At 41.8% G+C, this 26,107-nt stretch overlaps 1 protein-coding gene across 3 annotated transcripts in view; it reads left to right on the top strand.

Moving 5' to 3' along the window:
* The window catches only part of CNIH3 (cornichon family AMPA receptor auxiliary protein 3), a 268,679-nt gene that overhangs the window by 97,788 nt on the left and 144,784 nt on the right, over window positions 1-26,107 (top strand). For all 3 annotated transcript variants that reach the window (XM_068541764.1, XM_068541766.1, XM_068541763.1), the window contains exons 2-3: window positions 13,210-13,455; window positions 13,903-14,031. In XM_068541764.1, the coding sequence (XP_068397865.1) occupies window positions 13,966-14,031 (66 nt within the window). In that variant the 5' untranslated portion in view covers window positions 13,210-13,455; window positions 13,903-13,965. The remainder of the gene's footprint in view (window positions 1-13,209; window positions 13,456-13,902; window positions 14,032-26,107) is intronic.

Genomic DNA, 26,107 nt, shown 5'->3' with positions numbered 1-26,107 from the left:
AGGCTCAGTAGTCGTGGCACATGGGCTTAGTTGCTACGTGACATGTGGGATCTTCCCGGACCAGGGCTCAAACCCGTGTCCCCTGCATTGGCAGGCGGATTCTTAACCACTGTGCCACCAGGGAAGCCCCTATACTTCTTCTTTTCACGTTGCTTTATATTATAGCTAGTTGCCTTCCCTCCAGATTGTATGCTTCTCAAGAGCAGCCACTGAATTTTATTCCATTCTGTATCCCTGTGACTCCATCCCACAGAGCTTCACACATAGTGGCCTCTCGATAAATGTTAGCAATTGAATGAATACTATTCAAATCCTACAATGTGGGTCATTGAGAGGCTGATTTTGAAGGCTGTATCATAGCTTCAGAATTCCTGATCTTTCTTCACCCGAGCCAAAAGTTCAAAAGAAGATGGTTTAGTCACTGAAGAAGTAGCCTCTGGGAAGTCTGAAACGGAAACGCAGCTGTACTCCCATTTCATTTTGTTCCTGTGGTTTTTGTCTCACGGCCTTGACTTGAAATTTCAGTTGGAAACTTGAAATGCAATGAAAATAGTTTCTTCTGTGTCACCCAATAATAAGGCTATTGAAACCCTTCATTTTCACGTTAACATTTCTCTTGAAAATCAACTCTGCTACAAAGTGGGGCTAATTCAACTGCCACCCATGCGGATGTAGTTGTGAGGATGACTTTAAATGGGACATTTTTAGCGTCTCCAATATGTCAACAAGTTAAGAGTTTCATTCATTTAAAAAATGTAAATAAATGCAGCTGCATCTGGCTATACGGACAATAAAAGTGAGATAGTGATGGTGCTAAAGCAAGTGGGAAGATGCTCTAAATTGAGAGAGACACCCAGCTTTGAGGCTAATTTAAGGAGCATTAATGAATATATTTAGAAAACTCATGCAGCAAAACTCATACCTCCAGCTCATGTTCTTTTCACTCTGTGAGCTAGCGGAATTCATCATGACAGCTTAAGAACAACAAATAAAGAATGGGCTGCCTACCAAAACATCAAACGGTGAGAAAAGAAAGTCACGTTCATTAAACATGCATGTTGGAATTCTCCATTACTATACTTAAAATAATTATATAACTTCATATTTCCCATTAGAATCTTTTGTTGAGTTAAGCAGTGTTCAACTTTCAAAATCTAGATTTCCAGAAATCAACTTGAAATCTGTTTGTTTGAAGATATAGTGCATTTTCTCCTAAAATGCCATTATAAATGCAACTAGGTACACAGGCTGGCCCACTAAAGCCATTTAAGCTTAGAATATTGATGCCATATTGTATATTTGCAAGGAAAATTAGTAAAACATATTTGCACTGCAATATTAGCATTTATGTAAGTAAGTTAATCTCTCATCCTTGAAATTGATTAAGAAAGGTTTTCCTCTTTACTAAATGATAATGCCTGTGGAAAAACAGATTTCATTAAAGGAGGATGAAAATATAGATTGGTATTGTAGTGGAGAGTCTGAAGGGCAATTTGGGCTCTTTCCCAGGCTTTCTAATTTGATGCTATTGGTTCTTGATGACATTATATTTCACTTCCAAATGTAGGGCCTTCCTTTTTCCTCATATGAATGTATCACTAGCACTACTTTAAACTTATCATTCATGATGAGGGTCATTTTTCTTTGACTCACAAATGGAAGAAAAAGGGGACAAAAGGGAGGGACATTTTCCTGAGGTGACTGAACAAAAAATTACATGAGAGGAAAGAAGGAGAAGAGGCTCTTAAAAAGAGTATGTGTGTATATGAAAAACAAATTTCCCATATCAGTAAATTGAGCTGAGTCAGCAAAAATGCAAGGGTTTTTTTTTTTTTTTTTTTTTTCCCCCCCCTTAAAGAAGAAAAGAGCTATTCATTAGATTTGATGGTTCCCTGCCATGCTATTACCTCCTGAAAGGCAGGGACAAGCACAGAAAGGACACAGCATGCCACTGGCTATTCTTTCGTATGGTACATTCATACATCGGTCGTTTGTGACTTTGAGATTTACTGCTCTCTCTCACTAACAACTTTGGATTTTACAGTTGTGATTCATTTCTCTTTCATTTTCCATAGAGTAAACTACTGTATTCTCTTTTTAAAAATTTTTGTCTATCTCTCACTCTCCATAACCATTATCTCAGATCCAGCTTGCTACCACTGTTTAGATAATACTTTTATCAGACCTTTCGTCAGCCAAGAAGAATTCCGTGGCTTCCCATTTGCTTCACAAGTGGAAACTTTTCTGCCAGGTGTCCAGATTCTCCATAATAGGGCCTCCCCCTTCGTAGCCAAGCCCACGCCTCCTCCACTTCCCATCAGATCTCTCTGCTGTGATTTGGCCAGAATCTTTCCCGTTCTTTGAAAATGCCACAACCATTCCAGCTTCTACGTATCATCAGCTCATGTTTTCCTTCTTGCAATTCATACTTTCTCCTCCCCTGGCTATCTAAATTCCACCTACACGTAGGAAACAATGTTTGGGGGATCTAATTCTACTTATAATAATTTTAGGCACATGAGACCTTAGTAGTGATGTTTGAACTACATGACCCAGCCTTCCAAGTTACCCTTGATTGGACTAAGAGAGTATATCTGACCCCAGATGAAATGGTCAGATTCTCTCTCCCGGGAGTTTGGAAATGAAACTGAAAACCAGTCTGAGTGTTTAGATCTGGAACATGTAAACTCAGGAGCTGAGGGTCAACCACATCCTCTTTTGTGGAAGAGAAACTATGGAAACCTAATGGTAGAAAGAGAGAGTATGCAACACTTAGCGTTCTTGGTAGAAAACAACAGAAGCCAACTCTAGTTTACTTCAGCAGAAAATATTTATTTCAAGGATATTATGTAGCTCCTAGAATCAATGGGAAGGCTGGAGGGCCAGGTTTGGAAAATGGACAGGGACCAGGGGAGACTAGGCAGTCAGAGACAGCCAAGGTGTCTGCCCAGAGACCATCTGGTTGGAATGCCACCCTAGGCTCCATGTCCTGTCTTGTCTCTTACAGGACAATATAGCAGCTGCAATGATCTTTCTAAAATTTAACTCAGATTATGACACTCTCCTGCTGTTGTATAATGAAGAATTTCTTTGATCTTTGTCCCAGGTTCCTGGCATGGAGCTTCTAAAAACCCTTAAAATTTCCCAAGTGATAGAAATGCTGTTGTTATTCATGGTGGGTCTTGATCATTTATGCTAATGAGTTGGCTCAGGTTGGGAGTCATTTGGACCGTGAAGCACCAAGGCTTAGATGAGCGTCTCTGATTGGTAAACACGTCCAAGTGCTGGGAGGGTGACACATCCTGATTCCCTGGGGACGCTCCCAGACCACACTCTGTGTGTCTCTTCATTTGGCTGGCCCTGATTTGTGTCTTTTATAATAAAACTTCAAGTGTAAGTCTAGTGCTTTCCTGATTTCTGTCAGTTGTTCTAGTGAATTATTGAACCTGAGGGAGTCATAGAAGCCCCTGAATTTTTAGCCAGCTATTCAGAAGTGTGGGTGGCTTTGGGCCCCTTGAACTTGCGGCTGGCATCTGAAGTAATGCCAGTCTTCTTGGGGGCTATGGTGTCTCTGCTGACCCTGGGGGTTGGTGTCAGAATTGTATTGCTGTATTCTACCTGCTTAGCACTTCCACATGACTTTTACTAAAGCAGAATAAAATAAATCTTCACTGTGGCCTTGCCAGCCTTGACCCCTGCTGCCTCTCCAGCCCCGTCTCCTGCTACTTTCCTCCACATTCAGTGCACTCCAGCCACAATGGCCTTTTTTCTGTCCCTCATACACCCCAAGCTGGCTCCATTTCAGGGCCTTGCACTTGGCTGTTCCCTCTGCCTAGAAAGCCTTTCCTCCAGATCTTTGCCTGGACTTCTCTGAGGGTGAAAGTGCTGTTGGTCTTGTTCACCTCTGTACCCAAGACCTAGAACAGTGACTTGATTGGTTGATTGATTATAGACTCATAGGTCACATAAGAGATCCGGTGAATGTGTTCATTGTGATTTTGCTACCTACAGGATCAAATCTGAGGTCTAATGTTTTAGCTAGATTGGCTCTGTGGCTATAAGACAAGAGGTTCTCTTTTGCTGTTATAGAAACTTTATGGTTCTCTAACCTTGACATTAGCCGAGATAGTAAAGCCCTGAGCTTGTCAGCTTTTTCTTTTCTTCTGCGAACCCACCAGTGTGTTCAGAAGCAGCCAGCCCATCCAGAGCCTTTACGTTTATCATTCCCACCCAAGTGGTCAATTATAGCCACGGGTCTCTGCAAGCCTAGCCTCCTATAAGCACTTCATGGCAAGCAGCCAGTGGTGATAATTAAAGTAACCGTTTGCCACTGTGTACCATGGAGACCAGTATTCCATTTCCCACTGGCATTGAGGTAATTACTGCATTCAAGCCAAGTCAGCTCAGATAACCAATCCAGGTTCCCATCTTTGAGTCAGTTTCCTGGGGCTATTTTAGGAGCTGAGCATGAGTTTAGCTGGGGAAGCAAAAACTACTCTTTGTTTTTTAAATGGAGGGAATTTCACCCAGGAAATTGGTAACAAAGGCCTTGGAGCAGTGACAGAGCAAAAAGGGGGAGGCTGAGTTGGTCATTTGAGGAAGGCACTCTACCTCTAGGGCTGGGTGCACAAAGAGAACACGCTCTTACCCAAGCCCACGACTGCTGTGCTGCTGGGGCTGCCAGTCTGGAACCGGCTGCCGGAGCAGGAACCCAGGAGCCCTCCCTCGCTCCTGCCACTGCTGCTGCCGCTACCACTGTTGCTTTCGTCACTGCTGTCACTGTTTCTGTTGCCCTTGCTGCCGCTGCCACCAGACCTTTCATCTACTTTCCAGTCTCCTCCCAGTGATTCCCACTGGCAGAACCAGCTGGCAAGGGAGTCTGGAAAATGTAGCCTCAGGCTTCTGGTCCTGGAGGTGGAGAGGAAGTGGAACAGGGTGAGTGTTAGCTGAGAGACCACAGCTTCTACATGGCCCAAGCTCAAGGGTCACTCCCGGGCAAGCCTTCCTTGCCCACCCAGACCAGAGCAGACCAAGCTGTGCTCACTTGCAAAACTTTCTGGACGTAACCCTCAAAGAATTTCCTATAGTTTGTTATTGTATATTATATTGCATATGTACATAGATGTGTATGTATATTTCATATTTGTATGTATTTATATCAGTGTCTGTTTTCCCTGATAGATGATTCTGGGAGGCAGGCCCTATGTAAGTTTTGCTCTCCAGTGTCTGCAGTGCCTACATATAATAGACACTCATAAACGTTTATGGAATAAATGAAGAGCTCCAAACACCCACACTTTTTTTTTTTAGCTAGTTCAAACCCTAACCTTTTTTTTTTTTTTTTAATTAATTAATTTATTTCTTTTTGGCTGTGTTGGGTCTTCGTTTCTGTACAAGGGCTTTCTCCAGTTGCGGTGAGCGGGGGCCACTCTTCATCGCGGTGCGCGGGCCTCTCACTGTCGCGGCTTCTCCCGTTGCGGAGCACAAGCTCCAGACGCGCAGGCTCAGTAGTTGTGGCTCACGGGCCCAGTTGCTCCGTGGCATGTGGGATCCTCCCGGAGCGGGGCACGAACCCGTGTCCCCTGCATTGGCAGGCGGATTCCTAACCACTGCGCCACCAGGGAAGCCCCCAAACAGCCACACTTTACTGCTCATACTTCATCATTCTCTCTCCTCTAGTCTTAATTCAGTTCCATCCATCATAATATTTCAAACCCCACAGTGAACTGTGAGACGATTAGTAAGAAAGTTTGCTGTTTAGAAGGGTCCTTATCTCCATTTTTTTAAAAAAAAATTCACATTTCACAACGATGTGACACTCCAGAGCATTTCAGTCCCTCCAGACTCCCTGCCACTCAGGGTCAACTTTCAAGTCTGTGTGTCCTTCCTCTTAGTCCAGCATCAGGCCTTGAAGATCTCAGGTGGCATCAAGTTTAGGGGCCAGGTTGGGAAACTAGGTGCTATCAGGGAGGGCATAACAGCAATAGATGTAAGAACAGACATCAGAAAGTCCCAGGCTGGGGGGGAGAGGGGAACAGAGGAGGGTAAGGGCCCTGTGGCATTGGATGAAGGTGTGAAGCAGGGAGCAATTTCCCCTGAATCAGCTTGAACAATGGGCCTCTGTAAGGCTAATATTTGGCTTCTACAACATGCATTAGTCTGCTAAGGCTGCCATAACAAAGTACCATAGACTGAGTGGCTTAAACAATAGAAACGTATTTTCCTACAATTCTGGAGGCTGAAGTCCAAGACCAGGGTGCCAGCAGGGTTGGTTTCTTCTGAGGCCTCTCTTCTTTTTTTTTTTTTTTTTTAACAAGAGATAAATAGACTGACACCAAGCATTGTACATGGCTGACCACAACAAAAGCAACAATGATTGCAATTACCAAACATGAAACACACTCATACTATGTCATAATATTGACATGCAGTCCAGTAATCCTCCACTGTAACAGCTCCTTTACTTTGAGAGGCCTCTCTTCTTGGTTTGCAGGTGGCCCCCTTCTCACTGTGTCCCCACATAGTCACCCCTTGGTCCATGTGTGCATATATCTGTGTCCAGATTTCCTCTTCTTAGAAGGATACCAGCCATATTGAGTTAGGGCTCACCCATATGACCTCTTTTTAACTTAATTACCTCTTTAAAGATCCTCACTCTAGATACGGTCACATTCTGAGGTACTAGAGGTTAGGATTTCAACACACGAATTTTGGGGGAACACAATTCCGCCTATGACATCACACCACCAAGCTTTCCTTCCTTCTTGCATATTTGGATATCTCTTTTATGGAAGTTTTTCTCAAACTGAAAGCTCAATATATTCTTGTGCTTGGTATTCATTGAGTTTCTTGGGTCTGTGGGGTTTATGAAGTTTTCAACAAATTTGGAAAACATTTTTAAAATACTTTTTCTGTCCCTCCCTCTCCTCTATTTTTGGATTCTAGTTATTTGGCTGCTTGAAGTTGTACTACAGGTACTTCATGTTCATGAATCTTTTCTTCTGCAATTTCTAATTTACTGTAAATCCCATCCAGGGTATTTTTCTTCTTCCAGTTTTATTGAGATATAATTGACATACAGTGCTTAAGTTTAAGGTGTACAACATAATGATATGATTTACATACATCATGAAGTGATTACCACAATAAGTTTAGTGAACATCTATCATCTCAAATAGAAACAAAATTAAAGAAACAGAAAAAAATTTTTTTTTGTGATGAGGACTCCTAGGATTTACACTCTTAACAACTTTCATATATAATATACCACAGTGTTAATTATATTTATCATGTTGTATGTTAACTCCCTAGTACTTATTTATCTTATAACTGTAAGTGTGTCCCTTTTGACTGCGTTTACCTAATTCTTTCTCCCCCCAACCCCTACCTCTGGTAACCATAAATCTGATCACTTTTTCTATGAGTTTGTTTATTTGTTTGTTTGTTTTTAAAGTATAATTGACCTACAACACTATGTTAGTTCTTGTTACACAACATAGTGATTTGATATTTCTATACATTTCAAACTGATCACCACAATAAGTCTGGTTATAATATGTCGCCATACAAAGATATTACATAGGGACTTCCCTGGTGGTGCAGTGGTTAAGAATCTGCCTGCCAATGCAGGGGACAAGGGATCGATCCCTGGTCTGGGAAGATCCCACATGCCGTGGAGCAGCTAAGCCTGTGCACCACAACTACTGAGCCCGTGAGCCACAACTACTGAGCCTGCCTGCCACAACTACTGAAGCCTGCATGCCTAGAGCCCGTGCTCCGCAACAAGAGAAGCCACTGCAATGAGAAGCCCACGTGCCGCGACAAAGAGTAGCCCCTGCTCGCCGCAACTAGAGAAAGCCCGCACACAACAGTGAAGACCCAACCCAGCCATAAAAAAAAAAAAAGAACCTGCTTATGCTTTAAAAAAAAAAAGATATTACATAGTTATTGACTATATTCCCCACAGTGTATATTTCATACTCATGACTCATTTATTTTGTCATCTAGGGTATTTTTAATCTTAGACATTGTAATTTTCATTTATAGACATTCAATCTTTAATGTCTTCCATGTCTATATTTAACAAGCTTAAAATTCCCTTTAATTTTTTGATCATATAAAATACACTTATAGCAAGTGTTTTGATATCCATGTTCACTAATTCTATCATCTTTGTCATTTCTGGATCAGTTTCAGTTGATTGATTTTTCTCCTTGTTATGGATTGTATTTTCCTGCTTCTTTGCATGCCTGGTAATTTTTGACTGGATACCAGACACTGAATTTTGCCTTGTTGGGTCCTGGATACTTTCATGTTTCCTTTAAATATTATTGAACTTTGTTTTGAGATGTGCTTTTAATATTTGTTAGGTGGGACCAGAGCAGCATTTAATCTAGGGATAATTTCCCCCCAGTACTGACACAAAACCCTTCTGTATACTGAGGCACTGTGAATCATGAGGGTTTTCACTCTGGCTGGTAAGAGCAGGAACTATTCCTGTCATTGTCTAGGGATTGTTCTTTCTAAGCCTTTTTTGTGATTCTTTTCCCAGTCTTAGTTTTTTCTCACACATGAGCTTATCAGTATTCAGCTGAAGGTTGGAAGAGGACCCTCTGCAGGTCTCTTAAGCTCTCTTTTCTGTGCAGCTCTTTCATCTTTGGTACTTTGTCCTGTGGACACTAGCTACCTTGGCCTTCCTGTACGGCCATATTTGTGTCCTCAACTCAGGGAGACCATGGGGCTCTGCCTGGTTTTCCCTTTCTCCTTTCTGAGCCACAGCCTGGACACTCTCTTAAGACAATAAGGTGGGCCAATGTAGGACTCACGTTTGTTTCCTGTCTCTCAGGGGTCACCGTCCTTAGTTGCCTGATGTCCAGTTTCTTGAAAACCATTTTATAAAATATATTTTGTCTGTTTTTTTCTGGTTGGTTCAAGCAGAGAAAAATAAATAAATCTGGTCTCTTTTACTCCATCTTAGCTGGAACTGGAAGTCAAATTATCTACAGTTACCTTTTTATCTTTAAGTAATATACTTAAACTTACATGGTCTAGTCTATCAACTCCAAAAATGAATCACCATCTTAACTCTCCCAATGAAATGTGAACACATTTGCATTCGCATAGCACCTCCCCCTTGTATCTCCTGTTTTTGGCACATTCTGAGATTTTTTCCCCCAATATATTATCATCAAATGATTATTATTTTAAAATTGTGTAGCTCTTCTTCCAAGATTTATAACGATTTCCTCATGTTTTGTAACTGTATTTACCAGTTAAGATTCATTTCTATGTTTAACCGAATTCAGATCATCACTATTTTTTTAACACTTTGGCTTCTCCCTGCATAAGTTCATTATTTTGACTGCGAAGTCCACTGTGGAAGGCAGAGTACTTGTGCCATTTACCTTGGTGAATTTGCACTTGCTTATATTTTTAACTTTTAGGCTAAGCACACCTAGAATGGATCAGTCTCTCCAAGTGGACTCATGTTGACCAATTTCATGAGAGATTCATAAGAAATCTAGTATGCTATTTTGTTCATTTATAGTGAAAAGTTTAACTCCTTTCAAGACCAAGATACTTACATTCTCTGGTCAGTGTATTGTGTCTCAGTAGGGAAGTTTACGCAGCAGGTCAAATTTTTTCCGAAGCTTCTAGGTTCTTGTGTAATCACAGCAAGATAGTTGTGGGTGTGAGTTGCGCTTTTAAAATATTTAAAGACATCAGGTTCAGAGCACCTATCTCCACTGTAAATTTGTCCCCATGGTGTGTACACAGGATCTGTGGGCCAAGGCATCTCCTTTCCTGGATATCTTGGGTGAGCGCCCACAGTTACCTCTGACTTTTGTTTAGTCTGTTTCATTGCTTATTTGATGCCTTCCGTATTTATACCATTTTATCTGCTTCAACTTTGGATCTGTAACAATACCACAAGAATTTGCTTGTTTATACAGTGTTTGGTCCTAGCAATGCTTTATCTTTAAGATATTTTTTTGGTACATGTCAAATCTCATCCATTAAGAGCTGGGTGTTAGTTTTACTCTTTCAGTTTTGGAGGAACTTAGCAGTTGCCTCTCTGACAACTATCTCGTCTTTCTCGGAATGCCTGCCTGTTATTTGTTACTTGTTCCTGCCTTGTTCTGCTTGTTTCCTTTTGTAATAATGGTCTTATTGCTCCCAACTGTCCCTATCTTGAGAGATGTCCTATATGTATTTGAATTCTACTCGGTATTTAGCACAACATCTTATACAGAGAAGGTGTTCAATGGATACTTAGAAATTGGAATAAAAAGATAGATTCCCTGATCTCCTTCTGTTCCTTGCCATCTGAATGCCCAGATCTAGACTGATGCCACATGTGTTCTTAAAAAAAGGGGATTTCGAAACCTGTTTGAGTCCACTTAATATTACAAGGCATGGGCGACCCAAGCCACAGGGGAAGATAGACGTGAGCGAGTGGGAAGGAAAGGGAGCTAGTGGCTCAAGAAGGAAAATACACATGAAAATGCCAAGACATGTAAATTGAGCATAAAAGTCCAAGTTGTGTGAGTAGACTAATTATGATGACTGCTCAGAGTATATCTGAGCAGCATTACTTAGTTATTGCCCATCCTAAATGCAGCCTAGAACGCAATTATTTCAGTTACAGTTTCTTGGTGGAGTGGAGTAACAGGCTTCTATTAGGGACTAATCAGTTCTGCCCACGTTCCTATATGAAACAGTGTTCAGATGAAACTCAAAGGATTCCAATGCCAAAGAACAGTGAGATAATGCCCACTGTGCATGGCAAAGAGACTGTAATCTCACCGGCCGTCAGTGAGGTCTGGCCTCAGGAATGCTGGCAGAGGGGGATGCGGGAGCATGGACACGCATCCTCATTCATCCACATCAGCTCTGGCCCTTCCCCTTGTTCACCTCTTTTCAAGGCTCTGCCCAGGGGTAATCACCTCCTGACTTACCTCTTCCACTCCAGGTGTGCTGGGTCAGGTGTGCTTGTTACGCATTCCGACACTACCCTGCGCTTCCTGATATTTTAGCCCTAAAACCACTGAACCATAATTGCCCATTTACTGCTTTGTCCCTCTCAGGGGTGGGACTGTGTCTTATTCGTCTCTGAATATAGTGCTGTTGGGCTGCACCCCACAGGCCTGCAAGCCTTGTAATTGCCCAGCTGCAGGACCAAAGGAAGAGCCTAGAGACAGCAACAGAGATATCAGTGTTTTATTGGATAGGGCATCTTTAAATGTCTGAAGCAAGGTCCTGGAGCGACCGTGTATGGCAGACAGCAGGCAGGACCTGGTAGCAGTCTTGGCTACTTGGGGGTGGGGGGATGTGGTGGAGAAGGAGGCTACCAGTTATAGTGGGAATTGACGTCAGGTTGGCTCATCAGTTACCAGGGAAACCAGCAGAGGGGCACATCCCTCACTGCCCCTCGGGTTGATGACCTGGGCAGATGTTTTCCCTTTGATCAACTATTGTAGTGGGGCTGTTCTGATCTAAAGATTAGAACAATCACTAGCTGGGCTGGGGGGGCAGGCATGCGGGCAGTTACTGATTAAGCTTTACGATTAGGAGGGAAGGTCAGTCATGTGAGTAGGGTGTAGGTGAAGCAGGGACTGGTCGGGCAGCGGATGTACAGAGACCAAGAGAACAGTCATCTTGAGTGGCCTGACCATACAAATGCTTAGCACATAGTGATGCTGAATGAGCGTTCAAGGTGTACCTGTAGGAAGACCATTCGGATTAGAGGAGGAGCGGGTGGCTGAGACACTAGCTCACCCAGCTGTTACAGGACAGACACATCCTTGATGACAGAGATGCTGAGGCCTTTCCAGCCCACAAATATTACACGTCTGCAATGCACCGGTAAGTGGAGTACAGACTGTCCTGGGATTTGTACCATCTTAGATACTCAGCTGGAGAGAGATGTGAAAAGTGTGCTTGCTTTATGGGGACTCTCATGAGCTTATTTGGCCCTTCTAGCCAGGTGGGCCACTAGCCCACCTAGTTAGCTTGTTTCCAGCCATCTTTGCCTGGTGATGCTTCTTAGCCTGTAAGATGCAGATTGGGGTTCTTCTCCCCTGGCAAGAATTCCTTGCTGTTCACTCCACAGCCAAATATGGTTGGGAGACCTCCAGTGCAGGATGGCCACATTGTGAGTTAGTTCGAGGTTTGGGGGACCCAGCTCATTCACCAGGTTTTGCTCTCTTTAGCTTGTGGGCATCTTTCCAGGCTGTTAGTACCCTCTGCTCCCATCGTCCTCCCACCACAACCCCTGCCAAAAATCTGCTCCCCTCTCAGAGGTAGCATTGCTAATGATTGGATGCGCATTCTTTCAGTCCTTTTTCTATGCATTTACACATGTAACATACAATAATGGGGTTTGCATTTCTTTTCTTTCTTCTTTTTACAAATGAGTTCATACTACAAATCCTTTGGTTCTAGGTTTTTTTTTCCTTCCTTCCTTCCTTCCTCCCTTCATCCCTCCCTTCCTTTCTTCTTTCCTTCCTTCCATCTTTTTCTTCTTTTCTTCTTCCACTTCTTTCCCTCCCTCCCTCCCCTCCTCCCTTCCTTCCTTGCTTCCTCTCTCTCTCTCTTCCTTTCCCTCCTAATAAAATGGATGTTTATAAATAATTATCTTGATCTTCTAAGGGTCTATAAAATACTTAATTTGCATTCAAATAATTGATACCTCTGTAGGAAGCATCCATTTGCCGCAGGTCAACTACGCAGTTTGTTGAGGATTAATTAATCATGTAGTTTTGCAAAATTTCTCCTTTTTCTCTCGTAGGCATAAATAATCCACTGCAAGGGGGCCAGAAAACCATTTCAGAGACAACAGGGAAGGGACTCCATTGTGAAAGTCCTGTTTGTGCCCTGGATTTCTAGCTCTCTGCTCAAGTCCTATCTGTCCCCTGGCCCTGAACACCCACTAGTGTTCTGCCTGGAAACATGCCCTGACCTTGTCTGGGAGAAACCTGGTTGAAGAAGTGTCTCTGCCTGCTTATGTGCACACTCACCTTGGAACAACATGAAAATGATTAAACACTGGGATGGGGTTCTCATGGCAGATCCACACTTCTGTGAATAAATAACATTTAGTCAACATTTACTATATGCCAGGCACAGTTATAAGTGCTTTACACGTATTAACGCAGTTAATTCTCCCAATCTTTTAAAGTGGGTTCTATCGTGCTCCTTGTTTTACAGATGAGGAAAATGAGGCTCAGAGAGGTTGAGCCACTTCCCTCAGGACACGCAGTGAAGTATGAAACAAAGATTTGAACCGGAGCAGTCTGACTCCAGATCCTGTGCTCATAATCATGGAAAGTGTTGCCTCCAAATGTAATTATGGTTTAATGAAGACCGACAACATTTCAGTCATTGTGTGAAGAACTTGGATTCGGTGATGCCTTTAATGGTCCTTCTTTGCAGATTCAGGACAACACTGGCCAGGTCTGTTTAAAGATCCTAGGAACTCTTTCCTTTGGAGGCTCTATCCTATATCATTTAAAAAAATAAAATGCTACATGAAATGTAATTTTTTTTTGTCTGTAAATACTTGGAAGACCTTTAAGAAATAATTTTGCCTTTGAAGTAATCAGGTTATGAACAATTTACTTAATTCACAATTGGCTATGATTTCTCATTCGTACTTAGAATTCTTGTGAAGAAAGAAAGCCTAACCTATAGATCGTTTATAAGTGTAATGAAATTTTTATGAATATTAATTTAATAAATGAAGTTGACGTAATATTACACTTTTTAGGCATTTAATTAAATATTTATTGATTGTGGTCTTCCAGTGTTCTTTTCATAGTTTTGAGTGAGATATGTGTGTGTGTGTGTGTGTGTGTGTATGTATGTATATATATAGTTTTTTTTTTTGTTTTTTTTTTACAGTCCTAGACCTTTCCTTTGCCCTTGAATGGACTTGTAGACCCAGCACTGTGGCTATGGGGCCTAATGAACATTTCCATTCATCCATGTTCCTGGCCATACTCCACATCTGCTTGTTCCCTACAGCTGACCGTAAGTAGGCAGAATAACTGACCCCCAACTCCAGGTGGTTGGCTCTAAGGCCCCTCCTGCCCCAGATGCGTACCTCATTGGCTGCTGGTGGTGTTTTACAGGGACTCAGCTGAGACTGATAGGAAGAGTGGATGTACCTTACAGCAGGCACAGTATGTTGATGTTGTCACAAAGTGCTCCTTCATTCAATTCTTCCAGTTCGTTGCCTGCAGTCATGGGGCATTCACTTTCTTTCCTGGAATCATGAAGGGAGAAACTGCCATGCCTATAGCTAGGTTCTTCTGTCTTTTTGTATCACTTGCTCTTAGCTTTGTAATGGTGCCTCTCTGCTTTACTGTGTATTCTGTCTGGTAATCTGGAATAGCACAGTGGCTACGAACTGGCTTTGGGAATCAGACATCCTAATCATTATGGCCCACTTTGTAAACGGTCACAGGGGTGAGATGTGGGGGGGGAGACTGTGAAAGGAGCTGAGGAAGGCCCAAGAACAACTTTTCTTACTTCACATTTTCATTTCAACCCAATGCTGCAATTTCTGAAAAATGGAAGTATCATTTTCAGCTTTTAAAGTCAGTTAATTACACTGCTGTGAACTAGTAAAGTAATTAATAAATGTTAACATTTGCATGTCATTTTAATTAAGAAATAAATGTCTTTGAATGAAAAAGTGCCTGCAAGCTTATCCATTAATTATCAGAGTACTGAATGTACCCTTTGCAAGGTGGCTCCAAAAGTACCTTGGGAAAATGAGCCATCGATCACTTTTTGCTTGTACGAGTCACAGTGTTGTCCTTCCTTGCAGTTTAAACTGCCAGCCAGGTGAAGAGAGGGATCCCTTATCTGATAGGAGGAGAGGCAGAGTCACCTCGACTCTCTCTATATAGTTGGGGCGCTAGGCAGACAGTTGGTCTTCTATGCAGTTTTGCTTCCATGGATGTTTCTGTTAATAACACCTCCTGTTTTCTACTTCTTTTATTAAAAAAAAAAAGTTTTTATTTTACAAGTCCAAGTCTGAGCAGGAGTGGCTACTTAACCAAATGCTCTGTGTATATATTGTGAAATGATCTTTGATTACTCATTGTTCTCGGGCCTTGTATAAAATGCTTGGAAATATTCCCATTTTAACTAAGTATCTAAAGCCATAGATTCAACTGAATTAGAGATTTTATCAAATGGCCATCAGTTCTCTTTGCAGACTTGAAGACCTTATGTAATCCATTGGAAGAGTGTGCTGGTAGTCTATTAGACAACCTTCTCTGCCCTGCTTCATGACCCAGGAGACTGACCTCTGTAGAATGCATCACCTGAGCTCCCATGACTGTGGCTTCCAGTTTGTTTTGGTCACTGGGAGATCCTGGAAAGAGATCAGGCGATGGGAAGAGAGAGAGAGAGGTGGGAGCGTATTTCTTCTCTCTGTAGCCTGCCTTTCTCATCGTATTTCCTGCAAGGTCTCTATCCCTCCATGACTTCAGCTCATGGTGGTAGCCGCAGCCTCCCTTATCTCACCAGGCTCTGGTGACACATTTCCTCCCTTTGCTCTTTTAGGTTCAGGGAGGTAAAGGCATCATGCTGCAGCTAGTCCCAGGTGTCTCAGCATCCTTAACTTGTAACCCTACCTGCACCTCTGAAAGTAGTTCCTTCATTTAATTGTCTTCAAAGTTGCAGATGAATGTGGCTTCTGTCTGCTGGGATTCTGACTGATACCATCAGCATCTGTTTTCTGCCTCCTGTTTTATTCTCCCCCTTCCAGTACCTGGGTAGGCTTCTCAGATGGAGATAACTAGGGACCAGAAGAACAGTGGTGAAATACCCTGGATAATATGCACTCACTTTCCTCACTTTGGGCTCAAAATAGATCAGTCTCCACAGGAAGGAAGGCCACTGTTTGTCATCATATATCTGCCTGGCTGTCATTCAGAACCTAATTGAACTCTTTTAAATTTCATTCTATTCCTGCTTGTCTTGTTTCTGGGCCCCTGAGAAATTTCTTGCTATGTGTGTTATGAAGCACGACATTTTGATGCAGCCATTTTGATGTGAATGTTTTCACATCAAAATAATCCTATTATTTGCACTCTGAATCTTCAGAGTGCAAATAATAGGATTTTGGTCATAGGCATGTTACATATCTGTACACCCTCTCTGACTCTCTGCCGCATCCCTGAACTTCACCCTCACTTTACATTTCTTTTACTTTTTAAAAAATGGAAATAACTACATATATATTTTCCTGAAATACTTTAAAGTGAATCCTATTCATACCATTTCACCTATAAGTACTTTTTTAAATGTTTCTTTAACAGATAAGGGCGGTAACTATAGTACACATACAATGAAATTAATGATGATTCTCTAATATCTAATAAATAGTCCATGTTCAATTTTCCTCCATTCCCTCTAAAATTTTTTTCAGTTGAGTTTTTCAAATCACAAGCTATACAATATCCACCCATTGCATTTGGTTGCTGTGCCTGTTAATTTCTAACAGCCCCCTACTTTTTGTTTGTTTATCAAAGTAATAGAAATATAGCAAAAGTACCCAAATTAAGTGCTTGATGAATGCTTAGAAAATGAACAGCCCATGTAACTACTACTCAGATAAATATAGCGCACATCACTAGCACCCCAGAAGTTTCCCGGTCATTATGTGTGCACCTGCCCTCCAAGATAGCTACTCTTCTATTATCATGGATTGATTTTGCCTGTTTTTTTACTTCATATGAGTGGATTCATACAGAATATCAGCTTTCTGGTCTGGTTGCTTTGGGGGAAATCTTTTAAAAAACTCAACTGAGGTATAATTTATATGTAATAAACTGTGCTCACTTAAAATGTGTAGTTCAGTGAGTTTTAAAAGAGGGATGCACCCGTGAAACCACCACCACAATTAAGATACAGAACATTTCTATTGCCCTGAAAAGTTTCCTCATGTCACATTGTAGCCATTCCCTCCCCACAGTCCCAGCTTTCAGGCAACTATTTATTTTCTGTCACTAGGGATTATTTTGCATTTTCTAGAATTTTTAATAAATTAAGTCATATGATATGTTAAAAAAAAAAAAAGAAGGGGTGGGGGGGAACAATGCTTTGTCATCTCATGAAATTAACTTATTTGTGATTGGTCTTCTATTTCTTACGCTTTGTTAGGGTTTTTACACAGTCCCTGCCAGATAATCAGGTTTACGCTTTCAGGGGCAGGAGCTAGGCCTATCTATATTGCTCCTCTTTTGCAAAATTTTCTTATTTTTTTACTGTAAAAGAAACATTTTTTAAAGCTATGAAATATAACACAATTAAGAAAAATGCATGAAAGATAATAATAAGGTTTTAAAAGTTATTATACAGCAAATACTCAGGTCAAAAGTAGAGCATTGCTAGCGTCTCAAAACCTCATGCATACCTCTTCCTATTACCACCCCCCAACCTCCCTGAAGGTAACCACCATCTTGACTTTGATGGTTATCATGTCTTTGCTTTTTTTTTTTTCTTTCAGTAGTTTTACCACATAAGTATGAATCCCTAAACACCAAATTTTAGTTTCACTTGTTTTTGAATTTGTATAATCCTGGAGTAGGTTTCACTCTGCATTGTATTTGAGCAATTCATCCATATTGTCAGGTGTAGCTCTGATCTATTAATTTTCACTATGGTATGCCGTGGAATGAACAGACCACAATTTATTTATCCATTTTACTCATGGTGGACATTTGCCTCATGATAATGATGCTGCCATGAACATTCTTGTACATGTCTTTTGGTGTGCATTTTATGCATATGTAATGCCACTTCTAGGTACTTCCAGACCTACAAGTGGAATTTTTGGGTCACAGGGTGAGCTTAGTAGTCTCTATTGCAAACAGTTTTCCAAAGTGACTGAACCATTTTATACACCCTTCCCAGTAACACCTCGGAACTTCTGTTGTTCCACATTCTCTCCAGCACTTGGCGTTATTAGTCTTTTTAGTTTTAAGCATTCAGGTGAGTGTTTAGTGATATCTCATTGTGGTTTTAATGTATATTCGCCTCGTGATTAACGATATTAGGAACCTTTTCATAAGTTTATTGGCTATTGGGATATCCTCTTTTGCGTAACACCTGTTCAAGTCTTTGGCCATTTTTTTCTACTGGGTTCTCTGTTGCTTTTTAAAAATTTTAATTGACTTTAGTAGTTTTATTTATAGTCTGGTTATGAGCCCCTTATCAGTTACACGTGTTAAAGCTACCTTCTCCTGCTCTGGTTTGTCTTTTCATTCTCTTCTGCCTTCCAAAACAGAAGTTCTTAATGTTGATAAATAAAGGTTCTTAATTTTAATGTATTCAAATTAATCCTTCTTTTCCTATATAGTTTGTAGGTTTCCTTTCTTGGTCATAAATGCATTCTCTTGTATTATTTTTTAAATCTTAAATTTTTTTTGTCTTTCACATTCTTGGTCTTTTTTTTCATTCACATTTAGGTCTACAATCCACCCAGAACTAATTTTTGTGAATGGTGTCAGAGGAACTTTCCATTTTTTTCCTTATGTATATCCAACTGACCCAGTACCTTTATTGAGAAGACTGTCTTTCCCCCATTACTCTGCTATTTATGCTGAGGTCACGCTTCTCTTGAGCTGACTTCTGTCAGTGACTGAGCACGGAGAGGGTACTAAAGCCTCATTTCTGTCCCATGTGAGGTTCTGCTAATGGGGACCTTTGCTTGGAGGCTACCCATTGGTCAACTGAGATTTTCTCAGGGCTGCACTGTGGTCAGAGGTTCTTGCTACCCCGTCTTCCTTCCACCTCTCACAGGTGTCAGACCTGCACAGTGGTCCAAAGGCTCTCCCTCCTCCGCCACTCCCTCCCTCTTTATCCTTCACATGCAACTCCCCACTGGCCCTCTCTCCAGTCAATTATCTTGCATGTCTAATCCTGTTTTGACATCTGTTTCTTGGAGGACCTGAAATGACACAGAGTGGGCAGATCCTAGAGTGAGAGGGAGTCATACTTTAGTGTCAAGATGACAAGAAGCTGGGCTGAGTTCAGGGCAAAAGAGAGCAGATGAAGATACTGAGTTGAAGGATTTTCTGAAAAAAGAGTGAATGGAAACTGTGCCAACAATGTGGAGGGCAAGGGAGGGGGTGGAGCTGAAGATGACTAAGACTGAGACTAAAGCATTGTGTCATGGAGGTGGAGCTTATTTGAGGGAACCATCCATGACATTAGCTCCATGCTAATGAAGGGATTTTTTTGTGATAAAAAAATTAATAGCAATGTTAAATTACATTTGTATTGAGTTTAACTGTGTTTACTGGTGCATTTGCACTTTATCTCATTTACTCTTTAACAATAGGGGAGAAGAGGGAAACAAGCAAGGGAGGTCCTATTTGTCTCCCGTTTCCTGTGGTCTTTACTGTCAGCCCTCCTGATCCAGACTCTTTCTTCACTTCTTTTTCCAAGGGCTGAAGATTCAGTTGAAGAAATTGATCAGGTTAGGCCATTTCTAGTCAAGGTAAAAAGTCAAGGTAGTGTTAGCTCATGGCTAACATGTGGGAGAGATCTTAACGCCATGTGGTGGTTGGAGATGGGGGTGGAGGGTCTGAGATATACATTGATTTGGCCGGGAGACCCCATATTTCATAATACTCAGGGATGGTGACTTCACACAGGAAGGTGAAATGCTGGTTTTTAGGGGTCATCGTCAAGAAGGGGAGAGAGACATGATGAAAAGTGGAAAGTGTCAATGAGGAGGAAAGACCATTATGAGTGGATTGGCAGAAGGACAATAATGTATTAAAACATTTAGATAGGGTTGCACAGTGTGTGTGTGTGTGTGTGTGTGTGTCTGTGTGTGTGTGTTCTAGCCTCAGGTAGGATAATGAAAAAAAGAATTAGGTGGAGAGAAGAGAAGCATGAAAGACGTGTGGAATCAGAAAGATTCCAAAGAACTCTAAGATCCTTAAGACTGGCAGTCATTGATGTAGCCTCAGTCAGCTACTCCATCTTAAGCAACTCCTGTGGCTGCTAGGCCCTACCGGTAATACAGAGGCTGTCTCTGGGAAGAAAGCTAGACTTTGAGTTTCCTTTCCATTCTAGGATTGGACAGACAGGTATTTATTTAAAAGTGCCAGATGGTTCAAGGGAGTTTCTAACTTTATACTGTTGGGTACCAGGTTTCAATCTAAATTTGAGCTCTGGTTTTCTGCTTTCCTGTTGGCCCTGGATTGAGAATAGCCTCTCATTTACCAGCCATCTGGTCCCTCCAAGTCTCTCCTGCTGAGTGATGTCTCCAAATATCTTCCCAGAGAGAGGACAGAATCTCCAACAAAATCTATAAGGTAAATACATGTTTTTTTCCACAAGGGGATCCTGGGGAGGAATAGGTCCCCACGTTGAAAGGGTCCTTGTGACGTGAATCATGTTGATGTTTGATTCGATAGGGTGGGCTCCTTTGAGCAGTCACGTGTTGAGGTGTGCCCTATGTGGGTTCGTCCATTGCTGTGCTTCTAGATCTTCGGTTTCCTGAAGGTTCCTTTTCCAAACCAGCAGGCTCTGGTGCTAATTATCCATCATATAGCATCAATAAACATTTTTTATAAATGCCTGCTACATGCAAGGCACTGGTGGCAAAAAGGGGTAGAAGAAACAGTCACACCGGCGTTTGGAACATATCATTTGTTTTCTAAGATGACAAAAATAGAGAGCAATTTAGCTTTAACCATAACAATAATTATTTTTAGGAAAATAATCCATTATTATCTCTATCAGGACCATGTCTGGATAGAAGAGGTAAGGCTGTCACCAGGGCTTGTAGAGACCTTGAGACAAATTACACAATTAATTTTCTCTGCTTTCCACTCTCAACCCCTGGCCCTAACAACCCAGCATTTTTATCCTGGTGAGATCAGGTCAAAATGAATGTCAAGGGCTAATTGGAAGAGGATGAGGAGTCAAAAAATGGACGCATGGGACTGGAGGGGCTGAATAGAATTGAATGGAGGTGTTAGCACTTGGTTTGTTATGGGAAGTCTGGACTTTAGAGGCTGTGGGTGGAGGTGTGAGCCTCAGGCCCTTTCTTCTACGCACCAGATGGCAGAGCTACCTCACTGCACTCTGCCTGCTGCCTGGTCCATGCACCTGGGTGGCGCTGGCCTGCTCTGTCTCACACCAGGATGCGTCTCTCTGCCAGGAGGAGTAATTATAGTTGAAACAAATGTATTGCAATACCTGGATGGATACAGCTCAATTGACTCCTGACAGGTCTCTGGCTAAGAGAGCCTGCAGCAGCTGCGGTACTAGAAGAGCTGGTGGGGAGCGGGGATGGGGAGGTGGGATAGTTTAGGACTAAGCATGTGATGGGCAGACATCGCCCCACTTCCTAGTCCTCTTCAGTCTCACCTTACAAATGCCCCTAAGGCTGTGTGTGAGCAGATCTCGAAATGAAAAAAGTCCAGTTTCTTCAATTCGGCAGAGGTGTTCTCAATACCAACAGGCAGGCTGTCAAACTCTTACCCGTTTCCCAACACAGACTTTGAATGCTTGGAGGCTTCTCTTGAAATACAGCAGGGGAGCTTCCAGGAGTCGTAGACCTGAGTGTGTGTACGGGAAGGTCCACACTGCAAATGTTTTTTTCTTGCAGAAATTTTCAACCAGTCTTGTAATTGTGGTTTCAGTGTGTATGGTCCAACTGCATTCCCTGAGTCACTGTCATGTCCCAGCCAGACCTCCCGACCTGCATCTTACCCGCAGCCAAGTGTGTTATTGTTGCCAGAGTGCCGTAGAGGTGAGGTGTATGGACCATGCCATCTGCTCTTAAGGGCTAAGGCTGTACATTTCCTGGGATTGTCCAGTGGGCCTTACCCCAGGGAGAGCGTGAACCTAGCTCTGCCCTTCTTGTATTCTTTGCTCCAGGCCCTCTAATCTATTCAGTGAGCCTTCTGGATAGTCTGCTTGCTTCCGAAGTCTCCACACCTGCAGCGCCCCCAGCTTGGGGCTTTCTCCCCTTGCTTCTCACCGGGCCCCCACCCCACTGTGTCAGGCTAACTCGTGCTCCTCTTTAGAGCCCAAGGCTAGAGTTGATCCCCCTGGGAAGGCGGAGCCTGCAAGCCTGGGGCCGTGTGCTCCCACGGCAGCCCCTGCTTCTCCTCTTACGCCGTTTATTACTCATTTCTCCTCTCTTTCTCCCGCTAAGCTGTGTTCTCCACGAGGCAGGACTGTGCTGAAGTTTCCGAGCACAAAGCCTGGCATGCACTAGGCTCTCAGGGATGAAGCGAAGGGACGAACCGTCTTGGTTGTCATCTGCTTCCCTCACCCAGCTGACGTCTGGCCAGCTCCCCTTCCTTTCTTCCTCTCGCTGGTTCACTCACCCCCTCTTCCAAACCGCCAGTGAAAACACAGTCCTGGCCTGGCTTGGTTTTTTTGTTCCTCCTGATTTTCATTAACGTAGAAATCCTATTGCTGGTCTCTGTGTCATACCTGGATGCCATTTGTCTGAAGTCTGTTTGGATGAAATAATGAAACCTTGTTTATGTTGTTTGTTTGTTTGTTTTTCCAAGCTGCTTCAAGGTTACAGAAGGAGAAAAGCAAAACTGTGGGGAGAAGACCAATGTCAGAGGCTTTATTACTAAAATGTTGCTATTAGCAGCAGCTCTCTTTGGTCTGGGGCTCTTTTGCATGACAGATATTTTCAAAATGATTTAGGGATTTAAAACATGTGAGCCGCAGTATAATCCAAGAGCAGGCATGGCGCAAGCCTTTAGCTTTTCTCCTTTCCTGCCTGTTACATACCGTGTAGCGATGTGGAGGGCCAGGTTGAGACAGTGCACTGGCTTGCAGGCATCCACTGTGCCTAGATTTTCATTTATTCCACCACTGGGCTGTGGCTTCTCTCATAATGATTTTACAGAAGGGCTATTTTCTAGTCACAAAGAGATCTAAAGAGATGGGAGAAAGGATGAAACACTTTTAGATGTTTATTTTCAGTAAAATTGGAATAAATAACGAGATTGTAAGATGGGGGACTGGGAGTGGGAAGGCTTGTTTGTTCCTGTCTTTGAATAGATCTGGAATCTGATCCTGTAGTCTTCTTCAATCTACCAACAAGTACTGGAGTTGCGAGAAAGCCGCTATTTAGTTTTGTTCAAATTTCTTCTCAAATATTTACAGTGAAACAAGAATTAGAAGAATGGGCACCTAGCATATGCCAGCCACTGTGCTGTGTTATTTTACTGAGTCATCGTCTCATTTAATTGTTCTGCTTAAATACTGAGCAGCTTCAAAGAGTATTCATAAAATACATGTTATGTGTAAAGAACTATAGTAGAGCGAACACCTGTGTTCAGCTTTACCTTTGAAATCCCCTGTGTGCTTCCCCTGGAAGCGTCCTCCTCCTTCCCCAGATGTAGCCATTCTCCTTTTAACTTTTGCCAGTCTGGTAGGTGTGAAATGGTATCTCGTTGTGGTTTTAATTTTGTTTTTCCCTGATTACGAATGAGGTTGAGCACATTTTCATTTGGTTATGGCTATTTATATTTCTTCTTCTGCAAAGAGCTAGTTCAGATCTTTTGCCAACCCTTTTCTATTGGGATCTGTATCTTTTTATTATAGATTTGTAGGAATTCTTTGCATATTTTAGGTACTACCTGCTATAGACTGAATGTTTGTGTCCCTTCAAAATTCAGAGGTTGAAACCTAATCCCCAGTGTGATGGTGATCGGAGGTGGGGCCTTTGGGAGGTGAGTAGGTCATGAGGGTGGAACCCTCATGAATGGGATTAAAAAGAGGTCAGAGAGAGAGCCCCTGTCCTTTACATCATGTGAGGATACAGGGAGACAATGGCTGTCTAGGACTAGGAAGTAGACTCCTACCAGACACTGAGTCAACAGGGACCTTAGTCTTGGACTTTTCAGCCTCAAGAACTGTGAGAAATAAATTTCTATTTTTTATAAGCCACCCAGTCTGTGGTATTTTGTTACACAGCCTGAAGGGACCAAGACACTACCTCAACTATGTGTTGCAACTAATAGCTTCTCTTTTCATTTTCTTTACATTGTCTTTTGGTGAACAGGCATTCTTAATTTTAGCTTAGTCCAATTTACCGAACTTTCCCTTATATGCTTTATGCTTTTTGTGCCATTTCTGTGCAATCAAGGTTATGAACATATGGCCTGTATTGTCTTCTAAAAATTTCATAGTTTGGTCTTTCACATTTAAGTCTCTAGTCTACCTGGAATTGATTTTTTTAAAAAATTGAGATATAGTTGATTTACAATATTATATGTTTCAAGTGTACAACACAGTGATTCACAATTTTTAAAGGTTACATTCCATTTATAGTTATCATAAAATATTGGCTATATTCCCTGAGTTGTACAATATATCCTTGTAGCTTATTTATTTTATACATAGTAGTCTGTATCTCTTAATCCCCTACCCCTATCTTGCCCCTTTCCACTTCCCTCTCCCTTCTGGTAACCACTAGTTTGTTCTCTTTGTCTGTGAGTCTGTTTCTTTTTTGTTATATTCACTAGTTTATTGCGTTTTTTAAGATTCCACATGTAAGTGATCACATACAGTATTTGTCTTTCTCTGTCTGACTTATTTCATTAAGCATAATACCCTCCAAGTCCAAGTCCATCCATGTTGTTGAAAATGGCAAAATTTCATTTTTTAAGTGAAATATCTTAATTAGAAAGTATTTGTAAATTATTGCAAATAGAGATCCTGAAGCTGTTGCTTCAGTGAATAAATCATCATTTTCAAAACAGTACATCACATAATTTCATTCTTTTTTATGGCTGAGTAGTATTCCATTGTATATATACATACATATATATACACATCACATCTTCTTTATCCATTGGAATTGATTTTTGTGTTTGGTGTGAAATAGGGCAATATTTCTTTCTTTCTTGTCCCATGGAGATAGACAGTAGTCCCTATAACCATGAATTTCCTCACTGATAAGCAATGGCAGCCTTGTCATAAGTTTATATATATACATCTGGCTCTGTTTTTGGAACTTCTATTTTATTTCATTGTTCAGTTTGTAACCCCTGTGTCTCCACTATCTCATTCCTAGAGCTTTATAATAATTCTTGATATTTGATAGGGCAAGACCCATTTTCTTGTTCTTCTTCAAGTGTGTCTTGGCTAGTCTTGGTCCTTTACACTTTTCTGGAAACTTCAGGATTAGCCTGTCAAATTCCACAAAAAACTCTGATATAACTGAATTTTTATAGAAATCCTGTTGGGGAAGTATTCTACCTACTCACAGGTGGGGAAACTGAAGATTGAAGAGTTCAAGTAACTTGTCCAAGATCACTTAAATAAGGTACAAACTAGGTATTGCAATACTGGCCAGTTGAATATTAACCACAGAAAGTTTTTTTTTTTTTTAATGTCCCTTATTGAAGCAAAAATTTTAACTCCTCTAAAATTTATAACATGGTTAATAGTGAATATTAAACTTCTTTATGCAAATTGTCTTTTACACAAACACTAACCTTTAAAAAAGGAAGGATGTAGAGAAATAGGATTATTATTTTTTAAAATTAATTAATTAATTAATTAAAAATTTTTGTCTGCTTCGGGTCTTAGTTGCAGCATGTGGGATCTTCCTTGTGGCATGCAGGATCTTTTGTTGCGGTGTGCGGGCTCTTTGTTGCGACACTTGGGCTTCTCTCTCTTGTTGTGGCGCACGGGCTCAGTAGTTGTGGTGCGTGGGCTTACTTGCCCTGCGGCATGTGGGATCTTAGTTCCTGGATCAGGGATCGAACCTGTGTCCCCTGCATTGGAAGGCAGATTCTTAATCACTGGACCACCAGTGAAGTCCCAAGAAATAGGATTATTAGGGAAACTTTTTTTTTTTTTGGTTTATTTATTTATTTATTTATTTATGGCTGTGTTGGGTCTTCGTTTCTGTGCGAGGGCTTTCTCTAGTTGTGGCAAGTGGGGGCCACTCTTCATCGCGGTGCGCGGGCCTCTCATTATCGCGGCCTCTCTTGTTGCGGAGCACAGGCTCCAGACGCGCAGGCTCAGTAATTGTGGCTCACGGGCCTAGTTGCTCCATGGCATGTGGAATCTTCCCAGACCAGGGCTC

Source organism: Eschrichtius robustus, chromosome 3 (genome assembly GCF_028021215.1).
Source record: "Eschrichtius robustus isolate mEscRob2 chromosome 3, mEscRob2.pri, whole genome shotgun sequence".
In the NCBI taxonomy this organism is placed as follows: Eukaryota; Metazoa; Chordata; class Mammalia; order Artiodactyla; family Eschrichtiidae; genus Eschrichtius; species Eschrichtius robustus.
Note: the sequence above shows the minus strand (reverse complement) of the source record. Positions and strands in the feature narration are given on the sequence as shown.